General features: G+C 41.6%; 4 protein-coding genes across 9 annotated transcripts in view; 2 read left to right on the top strand and 2 right to left on the bottom strand.

The window, feature by feature from the left end:
- Positions 1 to 4,613, bottom strand: part of adgrv1 (adhesion G protein-coupled receptor V1) — a 135,091-nt gene extending 130,478 nt beyond the window's left edge. For both annotated transcript variants that reach the window (XM_054731434.2, XM_015972410.3), the window contains exon 1: positions 4,391 to 4,613. The gene's annotated coding sequence lies outside the window, so the exon portion shown is untranslated. The remainder of the gene's footprint in view (positions 1 to 4,390) is intronic.
- A 1,900-nt stretch (positions 4,614 to 6,513) lies between these two features.
- Positions 6,514 to 9,279, top strand: lysmd3 (LysM, putative peptidoglycan-binding, domain containing 3). Of its 2 annotated transcripts, none has more exons than XM_070546074.1 (3): positions 6,514 to 6,571; positions 7,421 to 7,692; positions 8,476 to 9,279. In XM_070546074.1, exons 2-3 carry the CDS (start codon positions 7,426 to 7,428, stop codon positions 9,172 to 9,174), a joined length of 966 nt encoding a protein of 321 aa, XP_070402175.1. In that variant the 5' UTR covers positions 6,514 to 6,571; positions 7,421 to 7,425; the 3' UTR covers positions 9,175 to 9,279. The 2 variants fall into 2 exon arrangements, with proteins under 2 accessions (XP_070402175.1, XP_015827891.1); XM_015972405.3 differs by having other exon boundaries at positions 6,535 to 6,671.
- A 579-nt stretch (positions 9,280 to 9,858) lies between these two features.
- Positions 9,859 to 17,578, bottom strand: polr3g (polymerase (RNA) III (DNA directed) polypeptide G). Of its 3 annotated transcripts, none has more exons than XM_070546077.1 (8): positions 17,560 to 17,578; positions 15,929 to 16,069; positions 15,038 to 15,167; positions 14,588 to 14,653; positions 14,446 to 14,505; positions 14,293 to 14,357; positions 10,247 to 10,366; positions 9,859 to 10,153 (listed from the first exon to the last, which is right to left on the bottom strand). In XM_070546077.1, the coding sequence occupies exons 2-8, from the start codon at positions 16,037 to 16,039 to the stop codon at positions 10,064 to 10,066; spliced, it is 642 nt and encodes a 213-aa protein (XP_070402178.1). In that variant the 5' UTR covers positions 16,040 to 16,069; positions 17,560 to 17,578; the 3' UTR covers positions 9,859 to 10,063. The 3 variants fall into 3 exon arrangements, with proteins under 3 accessions (XP_070402178.1, XP_070402177.1, XP_070402176.1); XM_070546076.1 differs by lacking the exon at positions 17,560 to 17,578 and adding an exon at positions 16,800 to 16,936; XM_070546075.1 differs by lacking the exon at positions 17,560 to 17,578 and adding an exon at positions 16,172 to 16,404.
- Positions 16,515 to 18,656, top strand: mblac2 (metallo-beta-lactamase domain containing 2). Of its 2 annotated transcripts, none has more exons than XM_054731435.2 (3): positions 16,515 to 17,081; positions 17,964 to 18,121; positions 18,337 to 18,656. In XM_054731435.2, exons 1-3 carry the CDS (start codon positions 16,640 to 16,642, stop codon positions 18,508 to 18,510), a joined length of 774 nt encoding a protein of 257 aa, XP_054587410.2. In that variant the 5' UTR covers positions 16,515 to 16,639; the 3' UTR covers positions 18,511 to 18,656. The 2 variants fall into 2 exon arrangements, with proteins under 2 accessions (XP_054587410.2, XP_015827892.3); XM_015972406.3 differs by having other exon boundaries at positions 16,517 to 17,081; positions 17,964 to 18,178.
- The last annotated feature ends 4,545 nt before the right edge of the window (positions 18,657 to 23,201 follow it).

Raw genomic sequence — 23,201 nt, 5'->3', positions numbered from 1 at the left:
AGTTAATACAAATTGGTTACATAATCCCTGCAATAAAAAGTTCCAATCTTCTGGTTAAAAGTACCCAAAGATCCATAAGATTGATTTCATATTTCCTATGGAATCTCATGTCTTATGGTTCATTAAATAGATGTAAAATAAACCCTTTACAAATTACTGTCTCTTTATGTGTGGCTACACAGTGATCATCTGGTTTGTCCGATATGTGCCACACATTGCAAAGACAAAATAAATAAATAAATGAATGAATAAAAAATAACTACCATTTACTTGATTAACGCTGCAAAACGATGCATAGTGTCATGCTGGCAATCATTTCTGCAGACTTCATTTCATTATATTTCTATTAACATGAGTGTAAAATAAATGCATCTGCTACAGTCAGCCAGGATGGGGTTTGGGAAGAGTAAATGAGATGAGAATGTTACACTCACCCAAATGGAGGGGAGTTTTCATCACTTAAGTTGATCAAGTTCAAGAGAAGTTGTGTTTGTAAGAATAGGAAGCACATATTAACATGCAAAGAATACATATTGAGGCTTTTAACATGTCTTCAAACGGAACTGTAATTTTAGATAAGCTCCATCATGAATCACAGAAACAAACTTTATTGCCTGTTTTCAGTTTGTTTACTTAGAAATTAGCTCTTGCATTTAAAGACTATAAAGTAAAGAAAAAACATGATAAATTGCTTGAATATATTTTAATTTTCTGGTGGTGTATTTTCACCTTAAATCTATTGTTAGAGAGACTGCATTCTTATCCCACTACCAAAAGGCTCGGAGGCCGTGGCAGCTTCTAACATCAAAAGGGTCAGACTTCAGGTTTGATTCTGAAATGGACAGCAGATTTATACGTGTAACTTTCCAAAACAAGCAATAAGTTCACATTTATATGTGCATGTTTACTTGTTCTTGTGATTACGGTAAATGACAGCCAGGTCATGACCAAGTGTTTTCTGCAGCAGCTGCACACCAGAAACAATATCTGGTTGGACAGACCCATGAGGAGGGCTCAGGATTGTTGGCCACAGCAGATACACCGCTATCCTGTCCCTCTGCTCCAACAGTAACAACTTCTAAAACATGATACTGTTTGCTGTGCAAAAACATGAAACTTCCAGTGACTGTTGAAACTAATAAAACAATGATTACATGTTTAGAACACTGAGTTATGAGTCTAAGAATTTCAAATTGGATTTAAGTTATACAGAAAAACTAAAACAACTCACTCAATGTTGTCATTTAAAGAGACAATGTGTGGTTATTACCATTAATCTATGAAATATCCCTCAAAATGGTGTTGAAAATGAATTAAATGATGCCCAGGTGTTGAAAAATATTGGTGGCTTCGTAACATATAACCATAAAAATAGGGACTAATGTACATATGAGCGGGTCTAAGTTTCTGGGCCGCATTAGACGCCACATTTCCTTCTATGTATGCCCATGAGGACAAAAACACCTTTACTGATTTATAACAAGTGGTTACAAAACTTTCACCATTCCTAAACGTTATTTTACACATTTACCTCTTCTCTTGTTGCTAGTGATGAAAGGGAGTCGGATGTGCTTGTTATGCTGGAGGCTGAACGATCTGATGAAGGACTCATTTGAAAATTGTGCTCACAGGGATTTTTGACCCTAATGGCCATCCGTTGGTAAGGTCTTAATACTGCTTGCTTGCAAGGATTTAGGTATGTACTGCCCCCTCATTGCCAGGGAAAATTAACACCGTCATGAACATGTTATACTCATTTGGGATGCAAAAAATGGCGATTCTAGGGGTGGGGCCACAGGTACATTGGCACCTGCTGAAATCTGATTGGGCCCCTGAAATGCCCCTGTCCTGTTACTCATCTGGGCTGCCGGGCCGGGTCACTTGGCCTGTGTAAATTCTATATTTGGTAATATATTCAACCCACAGACGAAGCTCAGTCATGGGGCAAAATCTATGGTTGTCTTTCAAACTGCCTCCGCATGCAACTGGACAGCGTTAGCACCAGTTAGAGCAACGAACATTTGGCGCTTACACATTAGGGTCGGTACGGTTGGGTACTGATGCTATCCTACCCTGACAGTACTGACCCTAATGTGTAAGCGCCAAATGTGACATATTCATCAAAATAAAAATCAGTCAATGAGATATTCCACTGTATACCATTGAAGAAGAAGAAGCAAATCTATCCTTTTTCAAAACAAACAAAAATAATACCCAGGTGTAAATCATCCTAAATTGATGGCAAAGCTGTTTCAAATGAGCACCGTTCAAGAACCAGCTACTTCTTTCTTGTTTTCTCTGTCGCAGCTTTGATGCTAAGCCCGCCCAAAGTCTCTCTGAAAACATTAGAGCACTGTGATTGGCCAGACCTAAAATAGTTTGGGCCAGTGGTAGACCTGTTGAGGCTAAATGATGCGTTGCTAGACCTAAAATGCAGAGTAAATTACTGCAACTTTTTTTTCCAGTGTAAAAAATACAGAGTTGTTATTGGTTGGATTTTACCCAAAAAGGCCCAACACAATACCATGATAAAAAAAATTAATTAATAAAAGACAGAAAGACAATTACTTCTAATTTTGACTGATTGTTAAGTTTCTACAAAATGTTTCTGCATAAAAACAGTTCTTCTTTCAATGTAATGGAAAGCACATTACATGTTATATCTAAATTGTACTTTGGTGTTTTACATTTGTTGACACTTGAATACAAACGAACATTTTATGCTTAATTGCATAGTGATCTAGGTAAATATGAAGTGTTTTTTTGAGAGAACAAAAGCCAGACTCTGTCTCAGCATGTGGAAATGAGATATCATTAGCCTAAAGGTCTGGTCTGACATGGGATTGTTTTTCATGCGTCATTTAAAGCTTTGGGTAACAGTTATGACTGGGAATCAAGACCATAAGAGTTCTAATTCACTTTCTATTCATGCAGTTGAAAAAAAATCCCTTTATGGCATCTGTTTCCAACAGATTTGTCAAGCCAGCCTGTTGCAGACCTTCATCCATGCTGTCCCTGTGTCGGTCACCACACCAAGCCCTCTCTTCCCCACTGGACATCAATTCCCTCCTGTCTGCTGCGTGCAACACTTCAGCACCTTTCATAATGAACAGGCTTCGTTTATGGCTCAGCCTCCCCCTTTTGTACTGTGCAGCCATAAGGAGGGGGTGAGACAGAAGGCAAGAGACGCAGGCACTAAAACAGTTTCCGCCCAGTGAATCACATTCAGACCATCACACAGGCAAATGGAGGCTGACCCCTGCCAGGCAATGACATAAACACTGACCAAACAAAAGGACCTGAGTTGTGAGGAGTCAGGATCTTTGATAATCCATTTAAAAGTACTCTGTGCCATGAAGGTTAGATTTACTTGTGTAAAATTACTCTTTTTGCCCATTAGAAGCAAACTGAAGAGTCTCCATGTTATATATTAGAAACAATAAAATCTGAGGAGGAGCAGGTGTAACTACAGACAGAAAGCAGCTGTCACACACACACGAGAGAGAGAGAGAGAGAGAGAGAGAGAGAGAGAGAGAGAGAGAGAGAGAGAGAGAGAGAGAGAGAGAGAGAGAGAGAGAGAGAGAGAGAGAGAGAGAGAGAGAGAGGGATTTATCTCCACCGAAGCGCCGCTGCGCGCCAACAAAAGAGATTTGGAAGGGACGCACCAGGATGACATCATGTCAGATCAATTAGAAATAAGGGGAGCCAGTTTAATTATTCAGAGTGTGAAAACACACCGCATCAGCTGGTGTAATTTGTTGAGTCTGAACAGAAGCGCAAAGGACTCAAAGAAGCGCCACAATGAAGCTGTACGGGCACCGCTCGTTTATTTAACAGTAGCGGCACATGTGCGCAACTCCAAGTGTGCCAAGATTACTTATGGCCCGAGTAAAGCCTATAGATCAGCAGGGACGGGGTCCCCCGGCTCTGTGTGTGCCAGTTGTTTTGTTTCAGTGGGAGGGCGAAAACCCCAACACAAAGCGCCGTGATCACACTGGAGATCCTGGATGTAACCATGGAAGCGTTTGTCTCCCTCCTCAATGGGCTGCCTTGCCATTCACTCACTGATTGCGCTGAATCAATATTTAGGCTTTTCAATTTTATTAGCAGCTCCGAGGGGTATTTCTGGCACGGCGCAAATAGAAATTAGCGGTGGCCGAGCACTTTTAATCGTTTTCTTCTAGTCTCACACAAAGCGTCCACTGGAGCTGTCTGCTATTATTGATGAGGAGTGTTTAGCCGTTGTTCTCTGCTGGGTTTCTCATACTCCCTCTTTGGGAAAACGTGGATCCAGAATAATTCAAATCACATTTAATCCCACAAAGTTTTGGCTTCTTTCATAGTTATTTTTCCAAACAACGACAACCTGGCATAAATCATGTAAACTTACCTGACACTTAGCCTGGCCCCTCTCTCAGTCCGTGATAATTTACGGGATCTTGATTCCCGTGGATAACGTAAGTGAACGCTCCGCCTCTCCTCAAACAGCACCTGGTTTCATCATTTGATAGTTTCCTCTAGAGCGGCAGGAGCGCGTTTGGAAAGTAACGGAGCAGATCCTTTCTCCCTGTCCGTCTCAGAGCTTCTCCTGACTCAGTTCTCCTGCAGCCATGTGGGAGCCTCCTGCTATGGTTCAGCGCGGCTGGCTCACCGCTACAACAGGAAGATTAGTTTGCAGCTCCTCCGAGACTCAAGCGCGTCTAGCGGTCGCAGCTTAATCCGACAAAATGTTTTAATCCCATTTGTCTGATGAGGGTGAAGGCGTGGTGCTCGCTGACAGCTCCATCGTGTGGCACACCACACATATCGGTCACACGGGGACTGCTGCGTGTCCTACAATAAAACAAATGAGATTGCAAAAACGGGAATGATATTAATTGGAAGGGAACAGATGCTCCGGAATAACATACAGTAGCCCAGCAGCATGCAGGTGGACCCCATATGCCATTTGTAAAGTCAGTCATCCTTTAACAGCTGTGTTAGCATCTTAAAGCCCAGTTAGACCAGGAGTCTAAATAAATAATAGTTTTTGAATGTTAGAAAATGTTTCCTCTTGAACTATTTAAAATACTCAGCAGATTATATATATATATATATATATATATATATATATATATATATATATATATATATATATATGAATCACATCCAGGGGTGGACTGGCCATCTGGTATACCAGGCATCCAGGGGTGGACTGGCCATCTGGTATACCAGGCATTAGCCTGGCCAGCCTGGGAACCCTCCTGTTCAAATAACCCCACCCCCTGAGAATTCTAACCAGTCAATCAGAGTTGAGCAGCGTACATCACACACTGTCACTACAACGCTCAGTTTCTCAAACAACAAAGATGGTGTCTGAAGCGGAGTTCGCTGCAGCTCTTTCCTCTGTTCTAAATGACTTGGACATGTTTTTAAAACCACAACAAGAAATAATTTCTTCTAAAGAACGATGTTAGCACCATCGCCAGACACCATTTTTGACGACAGCTAAAAACTACAACATTGCGCGGTACAGTCGTACTGACTGGTTATTTTTGAGCTGCCTAGTCCCGGCTCTCACGTGCCTCTGCTTCTAAGTAACCAGACTAGTTCTCTGTGTAGAATTAAACAGGACGAGTCAGGAAGGCCAGGCTAACCGGGCATTGGCCTGGTGGGCCCTTCACTGGCCATTTAATCATTGTGGGTCAGTACATATAAAAATGAGTTTAGGTGAAGTATGGCTTCACCTAAACTCACTCTGGTTTTAGATCTTTTATGGTCGCTCTTCTTCTGCGAAGGATAAAGACATGCAGCTGCTTAAAATGCAAAAAAAATAATAATAAAACTGTCTTCAAACAGAACTATATATATGGTGGCTTGCCTAACTAGGCCTGCATGGCTTTGTTGCTACTGAACTTCCAAATAATAATATATTTTGTCCAACAATGTGGATCTTTAAACTTTGTAATTTATTTTAGCATTAGTTGGCTCATGTTAGTGTTCGCTTGTTGTTGGTGCAAGCTGCTGTTGCAGGGCTGTTTACGGAGGTTGTAATTCCACTTTAAACCAGTAGAACGCAGGAGCAGAAACCTGTTTACGGCTACTTTAATTAATTAATTAAGTTATTAATAAAATAAACATATTTAAAAATGCTTCCATCAGACGTTTGTAGTTTCTAATCAAACCTATCAGATACAAAACTATTAGTTATTAGTTTACAGACCAATAAAAAGTAATAAAGATGAAAACATTATTTTTAAAAGTCTTCAGTTTGGAATAAATTAGATTTTTTAAAGGTGTGATTCACTGAAAAAACATTTTTTAATTGTTATTTCTGATTATAATCGGTCACTCTGAGTTTTTCATGCAGGCTGAACATGAACATCGTTTTCTGACCCTATTTGCTGCACTAGCTTCTCATAAAAATCACAAAATCAATTCTCACCCATGAAATTTTGGTTTCCGGTGGTTTCTTGCTACGTTATCTTTTGCGCCATCTAGTGGTGAAAAACTAAACCTACGTTGAGCCCATTAAAACGTCATCACGTAAATATTCTGTTGACGTGGCTGGAGTGGTGGAAAACATTAGCAGGTAGGTTATAAGCCGACGAAAAGGTGGGACCGAGCATTATCCAGCGGAAATATGGAACTTGTGGAGAATAAGTGACTGCAAAGGCTTTTAAGTCAGTCAGGTAAAATGTTTTTGACAGCTTTATGAAGATGTTGTAGCGACTAGTCTGGTGGAGCTCCACAAAGCCTGCTACCGTCGGTTAAATAGAATGTAGATGCTAGTTAGCATTAGCCTAGTCTGTGGAACGGGATCCCAGGTTGCTAGATTTACTTTATCCACCTGCTTGCTGTTCTAATGCCATAAGTAGCAGTTTCTGGTTTCATTTTTGCTATTTATTATTTAACTGTCCTGATTTACAATGGGAATAAACGATACTTATCACTAGATTTTTATGGGGGAGTGTATGATTGGCAAAGCTGATTTCTGCTGGGTTTAGTTTATTAATATGGTATTTACCTGCATTTTATAGCAATTCACATTGCTGTCGTTGTTCAGTACATGAAGGATGACTTTTTCTTTGCTTTTCTCGTATCACTTTCAGCTTTGCTGTAACAGGAGAAAATGACAAATATTGCTGAAGGATAAGCAAACGCAGTAACGTTCTTTACTTAAGTAGTGTTACAAAAAGGCATCCACTTAAAGACTGCCAACTTTAAGACCAGTGACATCCCATTCACCTGCAAAATGCTGATAACTTATCTCTCAAGTTGTATAAGAGTCCTTGAATATGTTGTCTAAACAGTGTTTTAATAACATGTCATCTCTTTCTTGTTGTGGGAAGTTAACATCAGTGAAGTCATCCTTTTTGTAGGGAATATGTTAAGATCAGCACATAAAACTTAACCTTGTCCTTTTTCCCCCACATTTTAGTGACGATGTCCAATAGAAGCCAACACTATGGGTTCCAGTCGGCCACCATGGTGCAGCCTGCATATGGTGGTCACTCCTACGTGTTTGGAAACAATGGCTCAGAGAATGACTTGTCAGAGGAGGACGGAGAAAGCTTTGAGCTACGGTCACGTGGAAGAGAAAGGCTAAGAAGAAGCATTTCCAAGGAGAAATTGGATGACATTATCTACCTTCCTAGAGATATCCAGGAGGGGGACACCCTGAACAGCATCGCCCTGCAGTACCATTGCTCGGTACGGCTTTGCCCTCAGTCAAGAAGCAACCACTTAGACAAAAATCACATTTTATGACCTGTTGACCAAATAATAAAAATACATGTGGGTCCAAGTTATTAGAAAACAGATAGTTAATTTTTTTATAATCTGACTAAACAGCAAAAGCATGCATGTAAAATAATGAAGATGGTCCAGCAACCTTTGTTAATAATCACATGAATAAACAAGGTTTTGGTATCCATTGTTAACTGGCTTTGACCATACAGTTGACCAATCACGCGAGACTACTGCTACATATTAACACTGAAAGTTAACAGTAACGCTGCTGATGCAAACAGACGTGAGCTGCTGCTGCTGCAACATGAGGAACACGTAGCTGGTGCGGCTGCTCTGTAATTGAAGTCAAAATAGAAATCATGGGGTTCAGCTTTTGCACATGCTACACCACTGATGTGGATTCTGCCTGAGAGGTTGCAATCATATCCCGTAAACTCATTTTTGTGTGCAGCGTTGGAACATTTGCAGTACAATAACATTTTTGCTCTGGGATTAGACTGAATTTATAATCTGTGTTTAAAGAATAATGCAGGTATAGGTAGGAGTTAAGTGCCACTGACTGAGTTAGTACATTTGATTCTTTCACTAAATGAAATACTTCAAACTGATTTAAAGGGTAAAAGCTCATCAGTTGTATTTTCTCACATGCACTTTATTTTCTATTTAAAACATGAAATCAGCATGAGTTTTCTTTTAATCCGGATTGTAAACTGCTTTTAACGGTTTCCTCTGTCTGTTTTTTAGGTGGCCGATATTAAGCGTTCAAACAACCTCCTAACAGAACAGGATTTCTTTGCTCTGCGTTCTATTAAGATTCCTGTGAGGCGCTTCAGTGTTCTAACGGAGACTCATAACACTGGCCCTGCCACATCTGCTTCCCCCACAGGGGCTAGACGTGTCCCCCAGATCTCCCTCGTTACATCCCTCCCTTTGGAGTCCTCCACAGACTCTTCTTCTTCTTCCACGGACAGTGTGGAAGGATTTCTCCTGGAGAAGGATAAGGACATTGAGCAGCTGGTGAAGTCCACAGGGCCGTCTCGGAGCAGCCTCAGCGAGGTTGTGTCCTCTCTAACTCTACAGCAGCAGCCACTGCTGGAAGGAGTAGAGTACAAACCAGTTCAAAGAAAGGACCCATACTATGGAGCTGACTGGGGCATGAGATGGTGGACCGCCGTGGCCATCATGCTGGTTGTTGGCATTGTGACACCTGTGTTCTACCTTTTGTACTATGAGGTTCTTGTGAAGTCTGACGTCAGTCATCACAGCGTTCCTCCACCCACACTTAACGGCCTGCATCATGAACAGTTCAATGGTAAAAATATGGACCACTCTGCAGAACACAATGCGTGGGCTGGTCTTGGAGAGGAGGTCAATGGAAATCATCAGAAACCTGGTGTGGACAACGCTGCAGCTGATGCTAACGCACAGTTTAGGGACACGTAGCAGAGCGTTGGATTTCATGTTACTAACCAGAATCTGAATAAAAATCCATGGATGTTCCTATTTTCAAGTTGTCTTAATAAAACAATGTAATCTGTTTAGCGGTGACCTGGTGGGACTATTCATCTAAACATAGGAGAGGTAAAGCTGCTATTCTTCACTAATTCCATCAATATGAATTTTAACAAAGCATTGAAGGGCTGCAAGAAAATACTGGACCTTCAAATCAAAGCATTATTTTGTACAGTTGTTGGTCCGTGCAACATAATTAGGGTGATGTTTTTGCCATTTTCCTCATTTTTAATGAACAGGTGAAAACACCTAATATTTGGCATTCTGTGTCTATATGGCATAAAAAATATATATTTAGTATATTTGCTCAAAAGCATTATGGTCCAAATATGTTTGCTACACTAGAGTTGGGAATGGAGTATTACGGTTTGTACAGCCATAATTGCTTCCACTGTTTGATTAGAATTAATTTATTGAAAGGATGAGCATTAGTTTTTCCTAATACTTTCAGTATTGAGTTGCTAGTTGTTTTGAAATTCCTGTGAAATATCTAGAATCTTAGCTTTAGTTTGCATTTGAGAAAACCTTAGTTTTTCTTTTGAGAGCATGTTAAGAACATGGGAAATGCACAGTATTCCCATACAGACTCCTAACTGTAATGATGTGAACTTTAAGACTTTGTTATATAGCCTTTTATTTGACCAGTGTTCACTTGATACGTGCCTTTTAACTGGTGGAAATGAGCTACAGGCAGAAAAATAAATATATTTTCAATACATTATTATCTTGACTCTGCCAATATTTGGGATTTTCTATTTACAAACTCTTAAGATGTTTACACTAAATAAAGCAAATTTCCTGTGGAATATCAGGTGAACCCTCAGTACGTCGCTTCGCCGTCCATGTCATCATCGCTGCCTGCAGCAAAATCTTCTCCATTGTCAAAGTAGCTTTCGATGTAGTCGTTGTCCTAAAACATGGGACAAAACGGAGTTCAGGAATTCTGGTACTATATAAAACAAGTTGTGCAGTTCACTGCTCAGGTTCTTATTTTTGTTTTCACCTCTTCCAGTTCTTCTTCATAACCTTCCTCTTCAATGTCTTCCTCGTCTTCATTTCCTGTTTTCTTCTCAGTCTCATCATCTGATTTTTCAGGGTTGCCGTCATCTTTCTTGGCCAGTTCCTGTCACACAAACAGTAACTAATTAAACTGGCAGTTCTGCCTCAGTAAGATCTGAACAAACGGAAGGGTTAGGAACAAGTTGTGTCACAGACAGACACACTGCTATAAATGTATGGTTTTCCAGAAATACTGTAAATACTTTAAACATCTTTCAAAGCTTTTGTATTTTAAGTATGACCAATGCAAATGTTGGATTATAATTTTTTTACCGAAACGATTTCTTAAGGATTTCCAATATTTATAACTGGACAATGATTTACACCTTTTTCATGTTTCTGGAGTCTGTTTTCTAAAAAACTACAAATGTCTCAGGTTTCACAATATTATCATTTACACTAAAATGGTTTGAATTAAAATAAAATATAAGTGTTCAGACCCTACATTTAATGTATGGTTCTGAGTCTTTTAGCTGCAGTTGAAGCATCACTTCCAGTAACTTCTGAGAAGGCAGAAACAAACCCCAGGTTGAGTCAGCACACACATCTTGAAGTGTCCCCTTGATGCTTTTATTTGGTTTTCCTAAACCTGCTTTTGTGCCTTCTCCAGTTTTGTTAAGTCAATTAAAAGAAGAGTCTGAAGTAGAGATGGACAATTTATCTGCATCAATATCGGTATCGGCCGATGTTAGTCATTTTTTTACATTTCGGTATCGGTCCGATAAATAAAACCGGGCCGATATTAACAACAGATATTTTTTCCATCTTGTCTCCATTTGTTTGCCTGTTTCAGAGGGTGATGGTGTGTAATTTTTTAGTCATGTGACACTGACTGTAATAATCTCAGAAGCGTAAATATGTGTGTTGTGTGTACATAATAATGTAAATTCAGCTTTAATAATTTCCATTTTATACAAAATCTGCTGATTTTAAAAGCATTAATGTCAGTATATCGGTATCTGCAAATATCGGTTAACGGCCATAACTGTGATCATAATTCTGGTATCGGCCCATCACTAGTCTGAACATTTGTTCTGTTTATTGGGATGAAAAAAAGTCTAAACCACAGAACACTGCGGCAACAACTGGAATCCTCCACAAATAACCCTTAAATACCCAACCAGATCTAGAGAAGTTACAAACTGCAAGTCTAAAAGCTCAATTCTGATTTGTTTTTGTTTCATTCACTGAGGCATCATTTTGCATGGATGTTCATCACCTAATTTAAATGCAACTGCCATCAGACTGTAGTGAAAACAGTCTACGGCCCTGAAGGCACTCACGTGCAGAAGATGTGACGTCACATGCAGCAGGTAAACATGGCTGTTGCCTCCTCTGGTGCAAACTTTTCACTTTTCAATGATAAAACTTAGATAAAGATCCAACATGACTGCTCAGACTGAGACTGCATATAAAAACATATGTATTGATATAGAACTGCATAAGAAAGAGGCCTGGGTCACATCTGTCTGCAGTGTGTCCAAACCTAACAAGTACTATCCTGCAATAATAACATTACTATTTTTACTTTTTAAAACCCATGTTTTCACAAGTGAGTGTGAGTAAAGGAAAGGTAAAACACCAGATTCATATGACGTAGGGTTGGGCAATCGGATGAATTACTCGACCATCGATGATAGGCAGAGCCTATAAAACGGTTGTTTTTACAAGAGCGATTTATTATTTTTGCATGCGCAAGTTTACTAATAATGACTCATGCAGGTGCACAGATATTTTAAACACTACGCACAAAATACTGCAATGGTGGGCACCACAGGGAAACAAAGATGAGGCTTCTTTTGAACACTATAACCGTGTTTACGGGTCATTTATATTTCACTCTACCAAACAAATAATAAAAAATACAAAAAAAGAAAAGTCAAAATGCCTCTTCCGTTGAACAAATGAGCTGCACTTCCATTATAGAATCCATGTTGGGACTTCTGTGTTCGCAAATCAGTCTACGCATGATTACATTGCTCAAAAAGTCACATTTGCATGAATGTATTGTCCATCGTCCTTTATTGGACTGACGTTTGGAGATTGGAAAATTATCCCCCATTTCTAATATAATGTGTCAAATAATGCACATCCAAATCAGTTTTGACACCCCAACACAATCTGTGGCAGTGCATTCTGGGATTTCTTTCTACGTTGTTCTGTTTCCAAACCTCAGTGCTTGTGAAAAAACACAAACTCCATTTGGACATTCAGGCCACCGTAGCACTTCTCTACATAGTTTAATAGTTGTACTTTCTGCCATGTTGCTTCCTTGTGTGCCTGATCAATGAGGCAGAAGACTAAGTTCAAATGTTTTAAATTACTCTTATAAATTAGATTTGAAATATTTCTCATCTAGGTAGGTCATTCAAGCCCTCTGCACTAGGAGTGTATACTCCTCATAGGGCTGCTCGATTATGGCAAAAATAATAATCATGATTATTGTGACTGAAATTGAGATCTTGACTATTTAAGACAATTTTTCAATTAATGTTGATTTTATTTGTTTTTATTCAGTCACAAAATTGCTCGGGGCACAATCAGGACAAAAATAAATAAGAAACAAGATGATCACTAAAATAACTCCTGATTCCCAGTATAAAAAGGCCAATATACCTATAGCTCATAGTTTATGACCCAAGGGCTATAGACCTTGGTTTAACTCATTTAAGTCTAACCAGTACAGACCCAAATACCAATATCTTGCAAATACTGACAGCAAGAATTATACAGTGGCATTTATAACAAATGAATGCAAATAAATTGATGTTCACAAGATTTTGCATAATATGTATTTAGTCACTTAAAGGTGCTGTAGGAGAGTGCACTAGCACCGTGTCCTCAGAGAGATTAGTTTTATTTATCAGTGTGAGGAACTTATTTCTATCTGTTTCTACCTTATTTATAAACTATTTATTATTATTTACAAGTCCATCAGTTAATATAATAATTGTCCCAACCACAGCTGCACCCTCTACCCCCCAACCCGGTCTCACAGCAATCAGGGGCAAGATGCACGTGTGTTTAGCGCGCCGCACGCGCACATTTAGCTGTTTTTAGTGGCTCAGGAGCCCGCAGGTACGGTGTGTGTGTCATTCACTCTGGTTAATCCAACAGGGAGCCGGCTCTGAGAGCCGTTTCTTTAGCGACTGACACATCACCACATCATTCCCTTTCCTAATGTCCTGAAGAACGGTCCGGAGCGCAGGCGGAGTGTTTAGCTAACCTGCAGGAAATGTCAACGACAGTTATCCAGGAAGTAGCTAAGGGTTACCAGAGATGTTTGAGGTGTTCGCTAGGTACTTTTAAGATTTAAAAAGTCAAGAAGGGGGTCTGAAAAGCTGCTAGAAATAGCGTCAAAGTCGCTAAGTTGGCAACACTGTGGGAGGAGCGCTTCATTTGCAACTCAGGGCAGCGCAAGTGGGAGGAGCAAATAATCTGCTTGTTTTGTTTTTATAATCGTTCAAAACTCAGATCGTAATTGGGATTAAAATTCGATTAATTGAGCAGCCCTAACTGGTACTGGCATTTTCCCGTTACACAATAACATCAATGCAATATTCAGTGTGTTCTACACTTGTGCAGAGCCTGATGTACATTAGTTTGTCTGTGTCCCTTATGCTGCATAGCCCTTTTTATTTGTTTTTATTGGTTGCAGGTTACAATAATAGCTGACTGCTTTTGTGTGTTTACCTGTAATCTTGGTATTATTTTTCTTCTTCCTTTTCTCTGTCTGTGCTGCTGTAGCAACTGAATTTCCCTACTGTCTTTTATTGAGATAAAAGTAAAACATGTCCAATTACTTATATTTTTAAACTGTAATCACCACCAACCAGTGTTGATTTGAACCGATGCTTGAAGACTCTTTAAAATGTGAACTCTGGATAGTGCTTCCAAACTCGGTAAGTAATTAGATTACATAAATGCGATTTGAAAAAAGTAACTGTGATGATCTTTTCCCCATTTTAAAAAGTGTAGAAAATAACTTACATCCAGTTTATTTATAATGTTAGCGGCCTCTTTGACTGAAACCTTCACAGCTTTCTTCTTTATGCCTGTTAAAGTAAAAAGTAAAGCTTTTATATTAAGTCTTAAAGTTACTTCATAATAAAGCGTTTCACAAACATGGGCGCAATAACATACCCACTTTAGATCGAGGCTTTTTACTTCGGGGCATCAGTTCTTTTGGAAAAAGGTTCCAGTCTAAAATACAAAGAATAATACTTAGAATGATCTTTAAAGAACAAAATGGTCCAATTATCTGATTGTGTGTTTGTAAATGTACCTGGAGTCCACTCATCATCCACAATCTGGCTTTGCTTCAGGTATCGCTCAGTGTATTTCTCCACTTCTGTTTCATGTAAAACAAGAAACAGCTCAGTCCCATGAAAACATGCTCAGTATGTATTCAGGAATATATGAGAATTATAGCTGATTGTTGTCCAAAACAATCAGAAATCTGCCTAAAGACCAAATCAGCAACTAAAGGAATGACGATTCAGAAAAAAACTAAATCATTCACTCTTTTCAATGAGGATACTTTGAAACATTTGTAATGCTGAACCAAATACATTAGCTTAATACTGCAAGATGAGACTAACTCGATTTTCTGCCAGGATTCAGCTCTTTCCCAAGACATGACTGACTAAATGTCTCGGTTCCTAAAAGCTGCATTATCTACGCTCACAATGATTTTCTCAGATGATGGGTTCCAATGCACCACTCTCCCGCTCACCTGCTTTTTTGGTCTGATATTTTATGTTGCACGGCAGCCGTTGCATTGCTCCTCGCATTTCCTGTTTTAGGGCCAGCATGTACTCCTCTTCTTCACCGACTGTCAGTGGAACGGGTTTAAATTCTGTATTCTAGGAGAACAGATGTTACATAAACAAAATAACTAAGGCTGTGTTTAATTTTAATCAAGACTTTTGGACAGATGAGCTCAAAATAATCCATCTTCATTTTTCTAAAGGGGAATTAAACCAATTGGAACAAAAGCTGCTCCAAAACTACCCTCAAAGACCCTGTTTCCTCCAGATGTCTGTTATTGCAGATGTTTTTCATGCTTTCAGAATGCAGTCGTTTCTTATCAAAGTCTGCCCTTATATGATGTAACTATAGTTACAATTGGGGAAAAAATGGGTTCAATTTGCTTGTTTAGAACTTGTTTGCACTTTAGTAGAGAGAGAGAGAGAGAGAGAGACTGAAAAAATATAGTGCAAAATTTCATTTATGTCAGTAATTCAATTTAAACTGTGAAACTAATATATGAGAGATGCATTATATGCTAAAACAGGTATTTGAAGCATTTGTTATTACTGTGATGATTATGGCTTACAGCTCATGAAAACACCACATTCAAAATCTCAGGCAGTTAGAATATTGTGAAACGGTTCAATATTCTAGATTCATTGTCACATTCTAATCAGCTAATGAATCCAAAACATCTGCCAAGGGTTCCTGAGCCCTTAGATGGTCTCGCAGTCTAAGAGATACAAGTGAAATAAACTGATTGTTGCACCATATTCTAATGTTTTCTAGTTTCTATTGTAGGTTTGTGAGTCAGACTGTGTGTGTGTGTGTGTGTGTGTGTGTGTGTGTGTGTGTGTGTGTGTGTGTTACTTACAGGAAACAATGGACTTGGCCCCATCCTGGCTTCTGGCATGCTACCTCTACCGATGCCCAGAGCTTCTATGTTGAAGGTGAAGGCACCCACTCCACGACCCTTTCCAGCCATGACGGTGGCTGTGGATTTCTCCTCCTGTAGCTGCGACACACAATATCACTGTCCAGCACGTCCTCACACTAATGAGGCTTTTACCACATTTACAAACGTCAGAAACTGTTTTGTGTACGTGCTAATACTCACTATTGGACAGTTAGCGGTCTGCTGCTTATGTCTGTTTCAGTGCCAGCTCCTACTGAGTCTCTATAGTTTTAAATATACCTAATTGAGTAATTTAGGCTATCGTTCGGCGAGTTAACGTTCTCCTGAATTCACCAAAAACAGCCAAACTAACCAGAAGCGTGTTTTTATAGCTATGTTTTACTCGTACCGGGTGGTAAGCCTGCGTACTCCGTACAAACTACAGAAATGTGGCTACTTGCTTCCCACGCACGTGTCACATTTTAGAAGGTGTGGCTTACATGCACCCAATAGAAAACCAGAATTGAAGTGTCGTTATCCACTTGAGTAGCCAATGACAAAGCTTGTATCAAAGAAGGGTGTGTGCGGGCGGACATCATCATATTAGCCTTGATGAAAACACATTACTTGTTAGCTAGGAGGCTACGACGACCCTGAAGCACCTGACAGCACGAAGCCAGCTAACCTGGGATGTCTGGAACCGACTGGTACGCTCACAAGTCGCTCGGAGACGGACTCTTCTGGATCCAAGAGCGATTCTACCAGTCAGATAACCGGGCCAACATCTGGCTGCTGCGCGGCACCCACCAGGACGTGGTGATAGACACGGGTCTGGGCTTGAGGAGCTTACCTGACTACATCGACGCTAAGGGGCTGCTCGGAAAAGACCCGCAGAGGAAGAACCCGCTGCTGGCAATCGCCACCCACGCCCACTTCGACCACTCGGGCGGGCTGCATCAGTTCCAACAGGTGGGCGTCCACAGCGCGGAGGTCGACGCCCTGGCCAACGGGGACAACTTCGAGACGGTCACCTGGCTCAGTGACAGGGAGATAGCCGAGGCTCCCAGTCCGGGATGGCGGGCTAGACACTACAAAGTCAAGGCTGTGCAGCCCACACACATACTGCAGGAGGGTAGGTGGGAGATATAGCCGACTGGGCTTAGTGTAAGCTGTAATGGCATTTTTCATCCTTCTGCATTTGAAATTAGCATTAAAATCATTTTTAAATGCACATCCATAAACATAAATACCAGTCTAAAAAGGTGATTTACTGATGAAATCCTACCGCATGTTAAATATATTCTAGTTTAGTTCTCGGACAAATGTAAACAAGACTAGACAGGTCATCATCAAACGGGGGTTAGCTGTGAACGGTCCCATGATATTTGATCTACTTTAGTTTTTCTCTGAATCTACCATCACCTGTCTATCTATACAGCTGTTCTATTTTAGGTGAAGATGCTGAAGACGTTGATGGCTTTTGTTTCTTCTAGACAGGAAGAGGAGATTACAGAGCCTGAGCAACAACACACTTCCTGAAAGCGTCCCACACAACAGCTACTCTATTTTAGTCATCAGGGGATACACAATAACTGATACAAAAAACTCACCCTCCTGTTTTTGAAGAGCCACAGCACTACTCATATGTGCATGATAGAGGTGAAAGTTGTATGACAGACTGAATTTGAGCCGAGCAGCTCTGGCTGCTGGTCGCCACAAAGTTTCATCTCTGGTACAGTTTCCAGGATAATTTCAGTTCTGTCGGTCAATATTCTGCTGTGTCAGTGTTACTGCTGCAGTGCAGTCGCAATATCTCCTTGCGCCATGTGTCAGCTTCACTCACTTTTTCACACTGAGCTGCTCATGGAACCAATCAGTGTTATGATGCATTTTCCAGACTCGGCACAGTATGGTGTGGAAGTAAATATTATAAAACGGGGATTGCAGATAGGTGGGATTCCTGGGAATGTGTTTCATCACTTCTGTATGATTACAGTTTTCTCTCCCCATCCAGGCGATGTCATTAACCTGGGCGACCGTCTGCTGACGGTGCTTCACATGCCGGGTCACTCTCGAGGAAGCATTTGCCTCCACGACCGCGACAATAAGTTGCTGTTCAGTGGAGATGTGGTGTACGATGGCGCCATGATCGACTGGCTTCCCTATAGCCAGGTCAGTGATTACGTCAGCAGCTGTGAGCGTCTGGTGGGGCTGGTGGACAGCGAGCAGGTAACACAAAAAGCTCCCAGGGGGGCAGTTAATTCAGAATAATAGAGCCTAATCCTATTTAGAGTAATTGATTATATTAGATAATAAAAGTTGCTATTTTGTGGTTAATGAAGTAGACGTGCCACACACTATTTCTGAAGCTGAATACATCCCAACAGGTGGACCAAGTTCTTCCCGGCCACTACAACGCCTTCGGTGCAAAGCGCCTGCACCGCCTCGCGTCCACGTATGTCAGCAGGGCGGGAACGTGCTCCGCAAAGTTTTCCACACTGGCCTGGAGAACTATGGCCGGGTTGGCACTGCGGGCCTCCAACCCACGCAGTGCCTGCTAATGAGAGCAGCACACAGAGCTGAGGGAAGCACAAGGAGAATCTTTTAATACAAAGGACCTAAAATAATAAAAGGAGAGGAAATGCAAACATCCTTATTTAATATAACTCTTTACTTACTTATGTAATCCAACAGAAATCATATAATTGCCAAACTACAGTCAAAAATGCCCCTAATGGGTTTACATAAGTCAAGAATCTGTTTCATATGAAGCAAATATTTACAAGTGTTATTCTATTTATTAATTATTATGTGTATGTTGATCATATAGTATGAATAGATGTTTTTTTTATACTTTAAGCAGATGTGAAGTTCTTCTATAGCACAACAGCACACGTGCACTACAGAGAACGGGGAGCTTGGGTTCTCCTCTGTGGCTATGGCCATAGCTTTTCTCTATGCATATTATTACAATGCTCAGTGAAGACCCGGTGTCAACTACCTCCTATGTTTGTTACGGTGCTCTGTACTGTCGACTACTATACAGCTTTGCTGTCGAATATCTGACAATTAAAATTTTCCGCTCTGCACGCCTCTCTCTATTCTTCCACTGCAGCTTTTCTCAGCTTGTTTACGTTTGTGGACATCTCCCTGGGATTATTGCAACTAATGAAACCGTGTGAGCCCATCACCCATTCAGCAATCCAAAACTAAAAGCACTGTTCTGGTCTAAAGGGAAGCTCCTTTGCTGCTGGCGACGGCTGCTGGGAGAGTTTTGCTGGAATCCATTGAGTGGTTGCAGGAAATATTTTCCCATTAACTCCAAGCTGTTAATGGCAAAGTTTTATGCAGATATCTCACACACTGAACAATAGCTCCTTGGGTGTGTGAGGTGGATGAGTCATCACTAATATGACACCGCCTCTTTGCTCAGTGTATGTAAAATTGGCTGTTATGTTTTTATTTTCTAAGGTAGATTAAATGATAAATACCCTGTATATGTGTAGCTAATTCTTAGGGTTCTACTGCCCCCCAAGGTGCTTCACAGCACAATCGGTCATTCACCCATTCACACCCTGGTGATGAGCTACAATGTAGCCACAGCTGCCCCGGGGCGCACTGACAGAGGCGAGACTGCTGACGCACTGGCGCCACCGGCCCTTTCGACCACCACTAGCAGACAAGGTGGGTTCACTGTCTTGCCCAAGGACACAACAGCAGCATTCTTTGGCAGGAGCCGGGATCAAACCTACAACCGTCCGGTTATTGGACAACCCGCTCTCCCTCCTGAGCTACAGCTGGTCCTATTGGCTGTGGCAGCCATCTTGAATTTGGTTGATTCCAAAAAAAAAATTAATTGCAGATGTGCATCCAATAATAACTTTATAAAAGCTTAATTAAAATCTGTCGGTTGTTTTATGAGAGATCTTTGTACCAATAAAAACACCAAAAACAAGATATTTTTAAAGGTGTGGACCACTTGCTTGATCACATTTGTGGTCGTCTCTAGTAGGAATGAATGTCTTGTAAGTTGTACTCTGGGGAAAAAGCTCTGTTACAAGAACTAGCAGTGATCCAGATCAGAGTCGAGCTCAACATGGCAAGATGTGATTTGATATTTGGACATCTGGGACAGCAGTAGCTCAGGAGGTAGAGCGGGTTGTCCAGTAATAGGAAGGCTGCCGGCCCCATGTGGGGATCTGGGCGGGGCCTTGGGGGGCGGGTCCTTACATGTATGCTGCCGGGAAGAAGGCGGGAACATGCGGCAGTGCCTGGCCCGGGCTCAGGTAGACCTCGGCTCCTCTGCTGTCCCATCACGGGGGAGGGGGATGTCCAAGAGGGGGAGGACCCAACCTTACCTGGGGCAATGGTGGCACAGGAGTTCGGAAGGTTGCAGGTTCAAGCCCGGCTCAGGCTGTCACTGTCTTTGTGTCCTTGGGCCAGACAACCCACGTTGCCTGCTGGTGGTGGTCGGAGGGACTGGTGGCGCCAGTGCTCGGCATCCTTGTCTCTGTAAGTGCACCCCAGGGCAGCTGTGGCTACATCGTAGCTCATCCCCACCAGTGTGTGAATGGGTGAATGACTGATTGTGTTGTAAAGTGCCTTGAGGGGTTCCAGGACTCTAGAAGGCGCTATATCAAATAAAGGCCATTTACCATTTACCTGGATGTCCTATGTCTTATATATTCTGGAAGCTGTGCAAATGCAGGGATGGGAGTAGATATTCTACTGGGGTGGGGCTGCGTTGGTTCCCTCGGACTCCGTGGAGCTCTGCAATGCTGCTGCTTTGGACCCTGGCAAGATGGGCTGGGGTCTCCATGCCCTGGGTGGCATTTTGGCAACGGAGGTTGGGGCCAGTGGGGGAGCTGGCTCCCTGGATGGCTTAGGCCAACCAGCCATTCCTCCCCATCCTCACACACATTTCTGTCCTCCTACTTCCTCACATCATCACACAAACATGCACATAGGACCTTGGGGGGTGGACAAGTCAGGGGGTGCGGGTATGGACCCCATTTCCGCATTCCTGTGGCAGACTGTCCTCCAATTTTATTTGCATATTAAACACTTCCACCAAAGACATTCCACGCAAACACACACTTGGGCCTTGGGAGTGAGCACAATCAACGGCATTTGGCAAGGGGATCTTTCAGCCTCATCCCAAGTGCCAGTGCCCACTTCCGATTTTAAACTGCACTTAGACACAGAGGGCTGTGGGGGGAAGAGGGGTGGTGTGATGGCATTAGCTGGCGTAGGCCAGACGATGCCTGCACTGCCTGCTCACCACAGCCATGGAATACACCTCATCAACACGCACCAACACTATATTGGAGCAGGGGGAGAGAGACTAGGGGTCTTAGCACACCTCTGTTGTCACTTGGCTTCCCGGGGCTGGAGACTAGGAGGAGGATCTGGCTGGGGCCTGGGGTGGTGGGTCGCTTTGCTCAGCGTTGGGTGGGTGGGTGGTGGGGGTCTGCTCATCAGCACCCCATCAGTTGAACTCTGGGAACCGGTGATGGTTGTACCCCATGTGCAGCAGTACCGGGACCATTTTGTTTGTCTTAGGTTGTATGTGTATGTGAGAGCATGAGGGAGGGAGTGTGTGACTGTGTTTGTGTATGACTGTATATGTCAGGTGGGGCCTTTGACTGTAGGTGACTGTGACTGCAGATTTGATTCCGGCTCTGACCAGAGAATGCTGCTGTTGTGTCCTTGGGCAAGACGCTTAACCTGCCTTGCCTGCTGATGGTGATCAGAGGGACTGCTGGCGCCAGTACTTGGCAGTCTTGCCTCTGTCAGTGCAACTGTAGCTACACTGTAGCTCATCCCCAACAGCGTGTGAATGGGACTGACCGTTGTGAAGCACCTTGGGGGGTTGTAGAACCTTAAGAAGGCGCTATACAAATACAGGCCATTTGCGTTTACCACCTCTCCTCTGATTGGCTAACAGAAATGAGACTCACTAACCTCTGACTCTGTTTGCTCTGCAACATGATGTTTTATCTCCACTAATAACAAAAACCTGGAGGAGTTCTGCCGTATGGTGGAGTTGCTAATGCTAACGGTTAGCTTCTACTAGCTGAGATGTTCTCTGCTGTTTCCTGGACGCTTAAACAACATTCTTCCCTGTCGTGAGTCAAGATGGGTGAGACCATGAATGTTAAGTGACAGTGTGACGTAGATCTGTCAGGACTTTCAAATCTAAATCTATTTTCCTATCAGAAGTTAAAGCAGGAGATACGTGTAGGGGACTATTTTCATCTTCAGCCTGCGTGAGAAACTGACAGATTATAGAGAGAAATATTCATTTAAATGTATTTTCAGTGAACCACACCTAAAAAAAATCTATTCCAAATTGAATAACAAAAAGGTTTTCATCTTTATTCTTTTTTTGGTCCTTTTACTCAACATGATTTGTTAAAATTTCTATCTTAATGAAATGTTGTGTTATTGCGTGTTTATTGCTGTACTGTACAGGTAAACAAACACGAGGCAGCTGTAAACTGGTAAATCATTTATTATATTTAATATTATATTATTTAAACATGAAATGTCATCATCTTCACTTCCGCTTTTAGGGTGTGTACATGCAGAACATGACGCCTGCAAACCCGAGGCTTATTACAGTGTTATTTACTCCTAACAGTTAGAGAACTGCAAATGATCTGTTAATAAAACAATAATCACACATCTATACACCTGCATTTATAAAATTGCTTTATAACAAAGACAAAAGAGAGGTTTGTTTGTTAACTTATTAAAAAAAATAATTTACAGTAATAAATGCTGCCTTTGAGCATTTGACAAATCGTAGTAACTGGAGTTCTTGGTTCCAGGACGGCTTTCAAAGTCCACGAGGATAAACGGGAGCGGCAGGAGGAACGATGGCTTTTTAGCTTCAACACTGGTCGATTATGCTTATTTTGTTTTTGACACAATGCATTACTCTGGTAGAGATTTTCAAATTAAAACTACAAAAAGTTATTTCTGTATGCCTTGTATAATGTTTTATTCTTTTTTCTTGAAGCACTGCTTAGTGGCAAACTTGTAGGTATGGCTCGGGTTTTCACGAGAACTTCAGAAGTTTAACAGGATCTGTTACTCGTCTTTGATGGCGGCCTGTCAGTGATGCAGAAGTCCAGAGCAGAGCTTTGTCCCCCTAATGGATCACAGTCAGAACATGTGCAGTGTTTCTGTGTGCACTTGCAGTAGGCCAAGTTTTTAAAATTAACTCAGTGTGTAAGTCAAATTCATG

The sequence above is a fragment of the Nothobranchius furzeri genome, chromosome 17 (genome assembly GCF_043380555.1).
Source record: "Nothobranchius furzeri strain GRZ-AD chromosome 17, NfurGRZ-RIMD1, whole genome shotgun sequence".
In the NCBI taxonomy this organism is placed as follows: domain Eukaryota; kingdom Metazoa; phylum Chordata; class Actinopteri; order Cyprinodontiformes; family Nothobranchiidae; genus Nothobranchius; species Nothobranchius furzeri.
Note: the sequence above shows the minus strand (reverse complement) of the source record. Positions and strands in the feature narration are given on the sequence as shown.

Excerpts from the sequence above, each read along its gene's own strand:
- polr3g (XM_070546077.1), bottom strand. The coding sequence starts at position 16,039 with ATGGCTGGAAAGGGTCGTGGAGTGGGTGCCTTCACCTTCAACATAGAA. Across the intron at positions 14,654-15,037 it reads ATATCAGACCAAAAAAGCAG|AAGTGGAGAAATACACTGAG; the intron begins GTGAGCGGGAGA and ends TACATGAAACAG. Across the intron at positions 10,154-10,246 it reads ATGAAGAAGAACTGGAAGAG|GACAACGACTACATCGAAAG; the intron begins GTGAAAACAAAA and ends CCCATGTTTTAG.
- mblac2 (XM_015972406.3), top strand. The coding sequence starts at position 16,640 with ATGTCTGGAACCGACTGGTACGCTCACAAGTCGCTCGGAGACGGACTC. Across the intron at positions 17,082-17,963 it reads CACACACATACTGCAGGAGG|GCGATGTCATTAACCTGGGC; the intron begins GTAGGTGGGAGA and ends CTCCCCATCCAG. Across the intron at positions 18,179-18,336 it reads GGCTGGTGGACAGCGAGCAG|GTGGACCAAGTTCTTCCCGG; the intron begins GTAACACAAAAA and ends ACATCCCAACAG.
- lysmd3 (XM_070546074.1), top strand. The coding sequence starts at position 7,426 with ATGTCCAATAGAAGCCAACACTATGGGTTCCAGTCGGCCACCATGGTG. Across the intron at positions 7,693-8,475 it reads CCCTGCAGTACCATTGCTCG|GTGGCCGATATTAAGCGTTC; the intron begins GTACGGCTTTGC and ends TCTGTTTTTTAG.